The sequence below is a fragment of the Thyridium curvatum genome, assembly GCF_004353045.1.
Source record: "Thyridium curvatum strain D216 chromosome Unknown NODE_10_length_634906_cov_78.760910, whole genome shotgun sequence".
Classification (NCBI taxonomy): domain Eukaryota; kingdom Fungi; phylum Ascomycota; class Sordariomycetes; order Thyridiales; family Thyridiaceae; genus Thyridium; species Thyridium curvatum.
The window spans coordinates 357611-370532 of NW_022156765.1; the positions used below are offsets into that span (position 1 = coordinate 357611).

Genomic DNA, 12922 nt, shown 5'->3' on the forward strand with positions numbered 1-12922 from the left:
AATTGGAGATAGAAGAGAGAATTATCAAGACAGTCCTCGCTCAGAAATCATCACACTTCAATTCCATCCGCTACAGTACATCAACCCAGAAACTATCAAATTCCATCAACTCAGAATAGGATAGTCATCATGCGCGCCGCAATTTCTCATACCATCACAGTGCTGAGTCTGTCGGCTATCCTTCCACTGGCTCTAGCCGACGAGCCCAGACCTGCCATGGTTCCCGGCGTCCCTGGATGCGCGGCTAACGGCCACGGCGATGCCAAGCACATCTGGGAAAGTGACGCCGGTGACTGCAATAACGCCGTCTATGCAATGTATGCAGCTGGCGCCCAGACATATAAAGCGCCGAGCAACGGCTGCAACAGCAGTATGTCAAGTCGCCTAGCAAGCGGCCCAGTGTCCCCTATTTGCTCATCTACTAACGAAATCGTCAACAGTCACCAAGCAGGGCAACTGCGAGATCTTTCTGTGCGGCATGGGCAATGGCGACTCAACCATATCTGCTGGCGCCATCTCCCTCGCTGCTCTAGATATCCACGCTTACTGCAGGCTAAACGGCCGAGTCGGCGGTCGCACCGTTGTCTACACCCAGGAGGGTGATGGCAAGAAAGGCAGCACCATGGTCCAGCTCGGTGAGATCCACAAGGACGAGCTGAAGCGGCGCGACGAAGATGAACCGGAGAGCGACTTTGCTATCCAACTCGAGACGCGTGAGGAGGAACCTTCGCCCGTCGAGTTCCTTGGCGCTCGAGACCTCGACGTCGAGCCTGAGCTCCGCCACCGCCGCCGCCAGCTTGGTAAGAGGGCAAACCCGGACCCAGAAGACCCCAACGAGGTCATCGACAACGCCAGCGCCGTCAACGAGGGCGAGCAGCACGACATCTCCATCTTCAACCAGCTGATGCTCCAGAACGAGTTCATCACCGACATCCGCCAGACCATGGCCAACCCAAACCCCAACTGGCGCAACACGGCCATGGCGAGCCGCCGCTTCCACGACCAGCACCGCGACCGCCAGGTTGAGGTCACCATCGCCTTCCTCGGCGAGAACATGCACGACGTCAACGAATTCCGGCACATCGCCCGCGACAACCGCCTGCAGACGCTCATCAGCACCATCATTGGCCAGTGGCACCAGGGCGGCTTCCGCACCCTCTTCTCCAACCACATCTACCGCCGGTACACCAACAGCAATGCGCGCGTGAACATAGGCCAGATCGCCATCACCGTTGAGGACATCATTGAGGGGCCCGCTCCACCAGTCGCGATTCTGCCTGGTGGCTCTCGCTTCTAATGCTAAGTGCCATAACTTTCACCGACTTTCAAACACGGGCTTGTTGGGGTTTTTAATACTTTAGCATAGAGTGGGTGGAAGTGAAAGACTTGAGCATAGCAAGTGGGCGCAAGGTGTTTAGGGAATACATTAGTTTTGCATTGTCATAGCTCATCTCGTTGTTGAATTCGACTTTTCTTTCATCCTTGCATTTGGAAAGAGACCAACCGTTTGCCTTGCAATACCCGAACCTCCAATATTCTTGATACTTTTGTGTGCCCCTTGTAAGTCCACTGTTGATATTCGATAATGAAATAGAACCTCGACCAGAGGCATATGATCATGATGGTTTAGACTTCAGCCTTGGTCACTTTCAAGAAGTAGTCGTCGTCAACGAATACCAAGTACGACCGTGAGGACCATGGCTTTCCGGGATTGGCAAGCTGGAAGTCGAAGTTGCGGAATAACTGTGTAAATGAGCGTTAGGGTTGAACCTAATCGGAGAGAAGGGACGAGCGATTACCTCAAAGAAAGTCTTGTATAGCTCCATGAACGCGATTGGCTTGCCTGCACACATCCACCTATTTCCGTGGAATGATTAGCATGAGTAACGTCCAAAGAGAGATCGACCGCATGCGCGGATCAACATACCTGCCGCTGCCAAACATCATCTCGACTGTCCGCTCCATCTCCACCTTCTGTGCCTCATCGACTTCCAGGAATCTCTCCGGCCGGAATGTGTCTACATCGGACCCAAACGCGCCGGTCAACTTCAAGATGGACGGGACGTTCATCCCCACCGAGGTTCCACCCGGGATATACGTCCCGTTGATTGTTTCTCCTGCCGGAGGGACAATCTTGGGAAACTGGCCGGGCGTTCCAGGTCGCATCCTCAAGCCTTCATAGATGACAGCCTGTACTCTTATGAGCTTAACCCTGAGGCAAGACAGGTGATCAGGTAGCCTGGGCGGTTGCGTCTGACTTACTCGGAGATAAGGAATATCTTTACACTCTGCGAATGTGATGGGCTGGGATACCCCGTGCTCATCAATTGCTTGCTTCACGGTCTCTTTAAGTTTGCGATAGGCGGTAGGTGATGAGAGCAGCGATAGCATGGTAATGCGCATGACCGAAGCTGTAGTCTCTGATCCTGCGACTAACGCAAGCAGGCCATCTGACTCGCACTCTAATTGGTTCAGGCCATGCTGCATCCAGGAGCTCTATTCTCATATATCAGATGTCTGTGATTCGAGGGTAGCGAGGGAGGAATGATAATTACTTACTAGCATGTCCTTTCTCTTGGCGGATTTGGGATCTTCGAACCGCTCCCGCACCCTATCGACCACAGCTCTGTTCGGTCACAATTAGTGATAAGTCTGCACATATGCCCATGGTAGAACTTACGACATCAACTTGCCATATCCAGTCTTGTCCGTAGTCTTGGGCCCAAAGAGGCCCAGGTACGTCCTGGAGAAGAGAAGGCGTCGAAGAACCGGCCATTCTGCAACCGTGGAGACCCTCGGCCAACCTTCACGTACTGCGGTGAGGAATCCAGTGATGTCGGAGTCAGTCTTGAGGTGGCCAAACTCCTCGCCAAAGACGGCGCGAGTGATCACATCCATGGTGAGATACACAGAAAGGTTGCTGAAGTCGAGAAGTGGGACTTGCCCACTTGCCTTTCCCGGCTCAACGGCGTACTTGTCGTCCAACAGGCGGATCATTTCGAGCACTTGCTCATCTACGGTGGGCTCAATCAGATCGACCTCCCGTCCGCTGGTGTTGTACGCGATGGCAATCTTGGCCTTCTGCCGGTCGTGGATCCCATGCTCTTTGATGGTCACGGTGTTATCCGTGTACGGCTGCCAGCGGATGGCATAGTACCAGTCGCTCTTGTCGTACGTGCCGCGGACGGCGCTCGATCGTCGGAGCAGCTCAACGTCACTCGTGAGGATGTCGTTGGGGCCGATGCGTACCAGCGGTCCGTACTTCTTGGAGAGATTCTCGAAGATGCTCGCCACTTAGAGCTGCGACTGGTCGCGATAAGCCACGCATAGGAGACGGAAGCTAGCCATGGACCTGGGATGTGACTGAGGCGGTACCAGGTGAGGAACGTCGACACCGCATACCAAGAGAGGAAAGCCAGCCCTCCGTAGAGTAAGGGGTTCGTGAGGACGAGGTCCTTGGTACTTTCGTAGATTCTCTCCATCTTGGCTCGGGGAGTCTCTGCTGGGAACCTAAAACGAGATACCGTGGGAGAGAAGACAGAGCCTGATTGATATATGCCCCTCCTCCTTGCCGATGTATAGGGTTGCATTGAACGGGGGTGCCTCATGCCGGCAATGTGCAGCTTCTGCACGGGATGTGTCATGGAGCATCCATGGTCCACGCGAAAAGGACCAATCGCGATGAGTAAATTACACAATATTGCACAAGTGCCATGCAACATTGCAACATTGCAGCAGATAACAGAGTGTGGCCAGACGTGGTAGGCCGCCATTGACGTGATCAGTAAGCCACATTGAGCATGGAACATCATGGTCAAGGCAGTCGTATCGATGATCAATATTTGTGATGTTCGGCATATCGCAAGAAAGCAGGGAAGGGATACGGGCTGTCAAACTAGAAGCTACATCATATTGGACACTGACGTCGATATTCCATACACACGGCGTGGAGATAGCCTGCTTCACGGCCCCGATGAGTTCAACAATGAATTGAACACGGACGGCTGAAGGGTGTCAAGATCCAAAACATCCTGAATCTCCTGATCCAGGCTCTCTAAAAACCGATTCTGGTCCCATTTGGGTTGCCAGCCAAGCTTGGGTCCGTTGATGGCGATCATATCCCCGCTAAAAGGCTCCGTCAGAGGCGTAGCAGTTGCGGAGAATGCGAGGGGTAGACTCACGTGGAAGCACCCATAGCCCGTACATACCTTGCCGGGAATTTCAAACAATCAGCGGCCATCTCGTATGTCGGCCAGGTGCGAGGCGTAGGCTCATTGACTAGTCCACGCCGGTGCATCTGCTGTGCGAGCAAATCGATCGTGCGCCACCACGGGACTTTATGAGCGATGGCAAAGTAGTATCCCTTGTCGCCGCTGGGGATCTTTTCTTGTCGCAGGATGTGCTCTACAATGACGGCGTAGAGCTCGGTCAGGTCCGCGATGTGTATGCCGGGCGGATTCTAGCTTAAGATTTAGTCCACAACCTACAGACTGGGCAGTCAAGGCTTTGCTTGACGTGCAACTTACACCATCTTCAGGGAACTTGTGGATGATGCGATGCTTCATGCCGATTCGGACATAGGCGGGAATTCTGACTGACAGCTTCCTCACGGCACCAGTGCCTCTCCCATCTGAGGAGGATTTGGTAAGTTGCAGTACCTTGCTTGATAGTGAGAACAGCACTCACAGACAGTAGGCAGTGGCACATTGAAAGCCTCAACACCAAGTTCTTTCGCTGTCTCAATCACTGCGATATTAGTCTGTTGAAGGTCAGTGGACATGATCTCAGTAGCATTTCGTCCCTTGCCAAAAGGCATCATACCGTGCGAACTGGATGGTGCTCAGGAGCTAACTCCTTTTCCCTTGTGAACAAAGGTCCGTCATCTCTGGCCTCTCCGTAGGGCCAGCCTGCCTCTTCTGCGAATACTGTAATCACAGATGACTAATAACAGGTTAGCTCTTTGCCGTGAGAATTAACAAGTGAGACTTACGTGAATAAAGTATGTCTGTTGTCCACTGACCTCACGTCGCTTGCCGAGAGCTTTGATGAGGTTCAGCGCCAGGGATGTGACAATAGAGCTTGCCGCATGAATGACAATATCGACTTGAGGTTTGTTAGTCCGCACATGGTTATCTGTGTGAATATGGGGAACGAACTCTGATAGTTTAGGATGGTGTCCATGACAGTGTGCTCGTCCGAAAGATCCAAGCGGATGGAGTTGCCCAGTTTTGAGACGGGCTGAACTTGGTCCGCAGCCCGCACTGCGCCATAGATGTTCGCTGTTCTAACAGGGCCGTCTTCCCGAGACAAGAAGTCTGCGAACACAGAGCCTCCACTACTACTCTGTTAGTCAGCCGTGCGACATGGACGGAATAGATCTGACTTACACATAGCCGGCTGCCCCGGTAACGAGTATATTGTGAGCCATGGAAAGATATGAGTAGCGAGGAGATGCTTTCACGAGCATCATTTATCTCCTGAATCCCGATCAGGATATTCCTCTATCTTTTATACCCTTTGCCCCTGTTTCCCTAACTTATACTGAGAATCATCTCGCCCTCCACAGGTCCTCATCCGGGTGGGGCGCTGGCCGGAATGCCGCGCGGATCCGCAGGGCGGGTGATTTGTCATCCCTCCCCTTCAACTTCAACCTGTTGAACAACATCGTGATGCAATCCTCCACACGGCGAAGTGAAGAGTCAACAGTCAAAACTACAGCCTCTGGTCATGGAATCCCGCGGAGAAGCATGCAAACCACAGCCACCGGCCCGGCCGGCGATCGCACGCCGTTCTGTGAGTAAGCAAGGAGCCATCAGTCCCAGCAGGTAGCTGACAGATTGCAATACAGTGCGACCATTGTCGCGCTCGAAAGGTGGGACATAGGGTGTTACTCGTGTGTTTACCATGATATGTTGCGGGCTAACTGGAGGAGAAGGTTGCTTGCGATCGAGGATCTCCATGCTCAAACTGTGTCTCGGCCAGACTTGACTGTACACACAGCACTGTCGCGGTGAAACAGGGCAGTCCCAGGCAGAGGGTGAACATCACAGCACAGTAGTGAGTACACCGTGCCGCATTATGATCCGATCTTCAGCTTGTCAGATGCTCATATACTTTCCTCTACACAGCGAGCGCAAGATCGATGACATTGCGAAAAACGTCGATAGCATCAAACAGTTCCTACAAACTCTGAGTTTGACTGCGCCCACGACCCAACAGCAGCCTCTCTTAGCGTTTTCTAGTAGAGCCAATAGAGGAGAGGATTCCGTACTCACACCCGTCGCCGAGGCAGAATGGGACTATTCTGGAAACATCGTGGACTTCATCAAAGTGGTTGTAAATCAATCAACCACGATGAGACCCGGAGTAGAGAAAAGCCCCACTGTAGTGTCCCTTGAACGACTTCTAGATGCGATAGAAGACAGGGAATCGGGCTTTCAACCATCGTTCGTTAGATATGCGGAAGCAAAAGATCCAGTCAACATAACCATGCCTCCCATGGAAGTTGCTGTCACCGCACTACGCTGGGCCAATGGCGAGTACCTCTTAGTTTTGAGCCCTTCGGAAATGAATTGTCCTGACGCGAAGACAACTTAGCGCACAAAGAGCAGCTTCGGATGGCTTGGATATCTCGTGTACTTCCACTCGACACATTTTCTGGGATCTGCAGAAGGGTGTACTTTGCCGTCGAAGATTACTCCGAAATCGACTTCATCCTCACTAATGGTTATCTCCAATATGTCTTTTCTGAATACACTTCCGCCACTGGTCTACACCTTTACCTAGAGCACCATCAAACGTGTCAGAGGAATCTTCAGACTGCATGTGCTAGGCTGCCTATTCTCCTCACTCCTTCGATGGAAGTCATAGCAGCATTGACGCTTGGAGTGAGGAATATTACACTTATTAAACTCCTCGTGCCCCTCGCTGACTAGCTCGATAGGCTTTTGATGCAGTGGAGAGCTTCAATGTGTCTTCAGCCTGGAGCTTAATCTCAATTGCTGCCAATGTCTGCCAGACTCTTGGATACCACCTTGCTCGATCGGGCAGCAGGGCTGATGAAGCAACACAAGCTACGGAGACACGCCTATTCTGGACGGTATACAGGATGGAGAAGGGTCTATCGCTTCGGCTTGGGCGGTCCTCCAACATCCGGGACATTGACGTCACAGTCCCCTTTGATCCACAAGGTGAGCGGTACAGTAGATTTGGGCAGATTCAGAGTAAAGTCTGGGATCATCTGTACAGCCCAGCAAGTCTAGCTCACTCAGACGGGGGTACCAGAACTCAACAGGCGGAGCAACTTGCCAATGAACTACGGGCACTTATGGACAGCACACGTTTTGAATCTGATGTTGGTTCCCATCCCGACCTACAGAGGCGTGGCTGCTAATTTGTTTATAATAGAAGAGCCCTTTACACCAAAAGGAGGATAGACATGAGGCATCACAGGATGGCTACCTGCAAGCTGAAACTATCTGTCAGACCTCACTATTGGCTCTAATCTTACGGGCAACTACTCCCACGCCAGGTTGTCCCGGGGATGTGCCTGATGAATGCATCACAGTAGCACGAAATGTCCTGGATCTACATCAGCGTTGTGTAAGGAGCATACGCGATTCTACCTTCGATCCATTTATGCTGGATAGGTATCTGAGCTGGTAAGGACGGTTATTCCGCGTGTTGTTTAACTACTGTGTAGACCCTTCGACAAGAGCCTCATGAGACATGCTAACCCATTCCGTCCGTAGGTCTGTGGTACACCACCCTTTTGTTCCCTTCAGTATCCTGTTTACTCGGGTATTTGAGTCTATGGACGTCGAAGATCTCGAAAGACTGGAGCGTTTCGCAGCGTCATTGACGACCGAGCATTCTCCTACGAAACTACCCGCCAATTTCCAGCGGTTATACGACTTACTCTGCCAAGCTGCGAGACTTCATCTCGAGGCAAACCCTCCTCCTCATCCAACCCAAGACCAAGTATTACTCGGTCATTCCGTCCTGTCTTCAAATAACAGTACCGATCTGGGTATTCTTACAAATGGATGTGACCTTGTGGATCAGAACCTGGAGTTCGTCAATGCCGAGTCTAACGAGCTCAGTGAATGGTACTTTGGAAACCAGCAGCTCGTAAATCTCTTGGACGAGGACATTATCATTTGACGTATCGAAAGCAGTTTAGTCTATAATTATGATACCATCAACGCTTATTCCGGCCCCAAAGGTCAAGTGGTCATCTCAGCCACGTGAAAAGGTCAATACCTGTCCGTGTTGGCCGGTCTTGTCTCGTCTTACCTACCACTCTCGAGCGTGTTCTTCTTCTCACTATTACAACTCCCAATTATCTGGAACAACAGGCCCCCGGTATCCCCTTCTCGCACCGACGAACCACCACGTGGCGACGCAAACAGACAGTCCAGACCAAATGACACTCGAGTAGTTCATGTTCTGCGCGGTTGCGGGTAGCGAATAAGGCAGGCAGAACACCACGAACGCGAGGAACATGAAACCGCATGCAAAGGTATTCATGAAATAACCGACTCTTGTCGGCATGTGAAAGAACCCATGTTGGGTAGCTCGGCGGCCGCGCAGCAAGTTTGGAAGGATGGCCGCCATGTAGGAGCTTATGAACATGAGGATCACACCGCTCAGGAAAGCATTGAAGGCTGTCGTGCTGCCGAGATAGAGTAGACCTAGCGCACTGACGAGGACCGCTGTGGTGACTGTAGATGCCAAGGGCATCTGCAAGGAAGGATGTATACTGCCGAGGACAGACGAGAAAGGAGTCGCGCCGTCGCGTGCCAGCGTCCACAGTACCCGACCAGAGGTAATATACAGACCGATAACGCAGAGGAAGATGCAGAGGAATATCAGCAAAAGAAGCAGTATCGCTCCGGTGTTTGAGCTGGTGCCTTGGCGATAGATTTCGGCGATTGTGTACGACGATGCGAAAAGGGCGTCAAAATCGCTGATGGCGTAGAGGATGACGACGAGATAGCAGAAACCGGTGACGAAGCCGATGGCGACCTGCAGCCCGAGGGCGATGGGGATGTTGCGAGATGGGTGCGGGATTTCCTCCGCGAGATGCGTGACTGCGTCGAGGGCGCCCACGCTGTAGGCCCCGTTGAGCATCCCATTCACGAATACAAAGAAATTTGGATACCCAATGTTGGCTCGCCACTCTGTCCAGACAAAAGACGAAGTCGCATGAGGCGGTCTGCCACCCGTGCCTGGCATGGCGGCCATGGTGATCGCGGTGATGAGAAACCCGATCAGGACAGCACCAATACCAATCTTGTTTAGAAAAGGCATTGCGCTATTGGCCAGGCAGACGGCTGCAGTAGAGATCCACGTGGCAAGGAGGTATACCACCAACACATGCCAGGGCTTGGGCTCGAAGCCAGAGTTGTTCAAGGCGTACATCTGGACAGTGGTGTTGCCGAGTATGGCACACATGCTAGCCGCTCCCAGAGTCCAGGCAAAGTAATTCCACCAGCCGGCGAAGAAGCCCACCACAGGACCCAGCCGGCGGCCGGGCGTCACAGTTGCCCATAGATAGACACCGGAGGACGATGGCATCGAGCTGGCCAGCTCTGCGATGCTGGCCGCTACTGTCCAGTAGCAGACTGAGACCGCGACGAACTCATAAAGAACGCCCGGAGGACCTCCATTGAAGATGGCGACCAATATCGACCCTCCGATAGCTGGCCAGACGGTCCCGACGAGGAGGCCGATGCCAGCCAGCGAGACCAAGCTGTAGGACCTGGGCGGGGCATTTCTGAGCTCCTGCGACACGCCTTTCTCTGCATGATCACGATTGACTGGAACTATACCTTTCGGCTCCTCGATGGCATCTTCGTTCGGCGTGACGGACTTCATTTGTACGAAGAAATGTAGCTTTACTGTTGAAATGGCTATGAGCTTCTCATCTTACAAAGACGAGCACAATCGAACAGCTGAGCTGGGGAGACTTTGAAGGCATATGGCCCCCTCAAGCCGACGATCACGCCCCTCCTCGGTTATCTGTCTCGGCAAGATGCTGTTATGTGGGATGTGTGCTACAGAGACGCGCTTCGGTCTCATCTTGATCTGCAGTACATTCACGCTAATGCTTATCTCGCCACCGGATAGAGATAGGGGGCTTAGCAGCGTTGCATCCAACACCAAACAGGGTCTCTTTTCCGATATGGCGGGGTCTGGTCTGGAACAGACTTGGCCTACACTGTTCTATCAGTAAGGTTTGGAGATCGACATGAGTATGATCCGGGCATAAAAGATAATTTACGAGCTTCGAGTACACGCAGTTGTCATAGCCATGCGAAATAAGTTCATCAGGCGAAGTTTATTGATCAGACAGTAGCCAGAAGAGCAGCAGCTAGTGATAATGTTCAAACTCGGAGTATATGTTAGTGAGTCCTCTACCTTATCTTGAGAGCACATCAGTGCCTAAGAAGTTATGTCTTTCCACATATGAAATCATGGCAGACCTTAGTCCTATTTCACAAATGCCGAGATTACATATAAGAACTACCGCCCAAGGGCCGGCAAATCTTTCCTTTCCAGGCTAGTGGCCTTAACTCCACACTGAAGAGGCACAGGGGGGTTCAGCTTTGCACACTTGATTCTAATCATGCTGTCAACGCCTCGACAGGTGTGTAGAACGGCTCTGCTCATTCTCAGTTGACATGCTAATGAAGGTTCCCCTGTTAATCCTTGCTCTTCTAGAGGATACACACACTGCATCAACAAGTATTTACGTCGTGTACTTGAACCCCTTGTACTCCTTATCCGTCAGGTCCAGCCAGTCTTGCGTAGCGACCGTCTGGTCGTCGGCCTCGGCGCCACGTCGCCGGTTCTCGAGCTTGCAGAGTGCTCCATACGCAAGGACACAGATCATAGCGACGACGTAACAGACAATCATGGCGATAGTGCCGCCAGTGTAAGCGGGCGCCTGCTCCTGACGAAACGTCTGGGGTCCAACGATGTTGCCGGTGGCCCAGGCGACATAGAACCAGGCGTACAGGGTGACCTTCTTGGTATGCCCGGCAATGTTGGCTTGGTAGACGGAGACAAGAGTGACATAAGGCGCCCAGTAGGTGTAGAGAATGCTGTCAAAGGCGTTAGTTCCCGGTGGTGCTCTATGAGGATGCGGGCTAGTACTTACTAGAGACCAACAAGTTGACCAGCGAGATTGTTACGCGGCAGGCAATAGCATAGCAAAGCTCCCAGGAGGGGCAGCAAAATCGAGCCAGCCACAATTGGAGTTCTGAATCGTCGTGTGGTAGAGGCGATGTACGAAAGCACGATACCGGAGATGGTACTCATCGCACCTGGAGGCATGGCCAGAAGAGAGGTCTGGAGCGGGTTGAAGCCCAGCCCGGAAATGATAAGCGTGTTAAAGGTAGTGAGACCTCCATTGGGCACCTGAAGCGCGATGATGGCAAACCAGATAAGCCAGGTCTTGAGGTCCAGGAACGCCTCCTTGACCTGTGCAGGCTTGAACACCTTGTTCTCGATGCCGGTGTTGTCCGAGGCCTTGCGCTGGATGATGATGTACCTCTCTCTGGGAGTGAGCCGTTTCGCCTCGAGAGGGTTGCTAGGCAGGAAGAAGTAGATGACGGCGGACCAGGCAATGGTCACGCAGCCGACTAGGAGGAAGACAATTTTCCACTTGGCGTATGAGCCGTTATAGTAGCCGACCACCCAGGCAACAAAGCCGTTGATGATGGGAGCGACGACGTTCAGAATGATACTGTTCCGGCGGGGCTGCTCCTCTGGACGGTACCACATGGACGTGATGAGAGTCACAGCCGGGATCAGCAGAGCTTCGAAGCCGCCGAGGAGGAAGCGGCACGCGAAGAGAGACCCAAAGTTGTGGCAAGCGGCCATGCAGCAGGCAAGGACGCCCCAGCAGAGAACGGCGAAGGAGAAGTATACGACAGCTGAGAGCCTGACAGCAAACGTAGATAAGTATCAAGTAGAGGATAACAGGTGTAGTTACGTACTTTTGAATGAAGTAGGCAGAGGGTCCCATGAATAGGAGACCACCAAAGAACGGGGCCGAGCCGACCCATGAGAATTCGGGCCCTGTGAGTTTCAAGTCCGTTCGGATGCCGTAGATAGCGGCAGCCGAGATGGCGGTCTTGTCCAGGCCGGAGAGTGTCGCACACACAAAGAGCTATAAATTGTCAGTGGGCTGTAGTAGTGTGCAAAAGGCAATAGACAACTCACAATTGGGACAATCATCCAGTCCACCTTGCGGATCAGCCGTTTCTCCTCCTCAGGCGTCCAGCTTCTGTCGAACTCGTCGCCATACTCGGCAATGATTTGGGCGGCGATGTCGACATCCTTGCCCTGGCCGTTCTCGACAGCTTTGACTGCAGACTTGGCAGCGAGAACTTGTCCGTCTGCCATGTCAACAGGGGTCGAGGGTGCTTCGGCTTTTGCCGAGATTGAATCGTTCTGGCTACCCATTACTGCTAGCCAGTCGATTTATCGTACGATGAATGATGATGTCTAAGAATAATGGGCAGATGGTTGTGTCGGCTGAGCAGTGTTGGGGAAGAGGTCCGGGGCGTTTTATGAGATGGAGATGGCACTATCAGGGCTCAGCACAATCTCCCAATGGGTCTGTAGACTCATGATACCATGCCTTCAATTATCTGAGAAAGACTCCCATATCACCCATTAGTAGAGTAACTTCGGAGTGGATTAGCACACCGCGTCCATGTCTCTGGGGAAGACCCCGGAATCTGGCACTTGCAACATACTAGGTCTAATAGTTGAGATAAGTTTGGCCGCGATAAGGTCTTCCCCGGCTTGCGATGACCACAGGAATTGATAAGTCATTATTGTTGGCCGCACTATCACGGCGGCCAACTTTAAATCGCGGCCAGTACTAAGAGTTGACCGGCGCCATCTA

The 12922-nt window shown here is 52.5% G+C and overlaps 4 protein-coding genes across 4 annotated transcripts; 1 reads left to right on the forward strand and 3 right to left on the reverse strand.

Moving 5' to 3' along the window:
* Positions 1-129: 129 nt before the first annotated feature.
* On the forward strand, positions 130-1297 carry E0L32_002544 (uncharacterized protein; the record flags this gene model as incomplete). The annotated part of the gene is made up of 2 exons (XM_031136745.1): positions 130-370; positions 441-1297. The coding sequence occupies 2 exons, from the start codon at positions 130-132 to the stop codon at positions 1295-1297; spliced, it is 1098 nt and encodes a 365-aa protein (XP_031000398.1).
* Positions 1298-1626: 329 nt separating this feature from the next.
* E0L32_002545 (uncharacterized protein) lies at positions 1627-5467 on the reverse strand (the record flags this gene model as incomplete). The annotated part of the gene is made up of 15 exons (XM_031136746.1): positions 1627-1743; positions 1800-1857; positions 1928-2190; positions 2263-2496; positions 2560-2626; positions 2681-3293; positions 3353-3510; positions 4003-4125; positions 4182-4459; positions 4527-4630; positions 4687-4759; positions 4822-4941; positions 4991-5103; positions 5157-5335; positions 5388-5467. The coding sequence occupies 15 exons, from the start codon at positions 5465-5467 to the stop codon at positions 1627-1629; spliced, it is 2580 nt and encodes an 859-aa protein (XP_031000399.1).
* A 2861-nt stretch (positions 5468-8328) lies between these two features.
* Positions 8329-9879, reverse strand: E0L32_002546 (uncharacterized protein; the record flags this gene model as incomplete). The annotated part of the gene is made up of 1 exon (XM_031136747.1): positions 8329-9879. The coding sequence occupies one exon, from the start codon at positions 9877-9879 to the stop codon at positions 8329-8331; it is 1551 nt and encodes a 516-aa protein (XP_031000400.1).
* Positions 9880-10753: 874 nt separating this feature from the next.
* Positions 10754-12474, reverse strand: E0L32_002547 (uncharacterized protein; the record flags this gene model as incomplete). The annotated part of the gene is made up of 4 exons (XM_031136748.1): positions 10754-11108; positions 11165-11950; positions 12006-12178; positions 12232-12474. The coding sequence occupies 4 exons, from the start codon at positions 12472-12474 to the stop codon at positions 10754-10756; spliced, it is 1557 nt and encodes a 518-aa protein (XP_031000401.1).
* Positions 12475-12922: the final 448 nt, after the last annotated feature.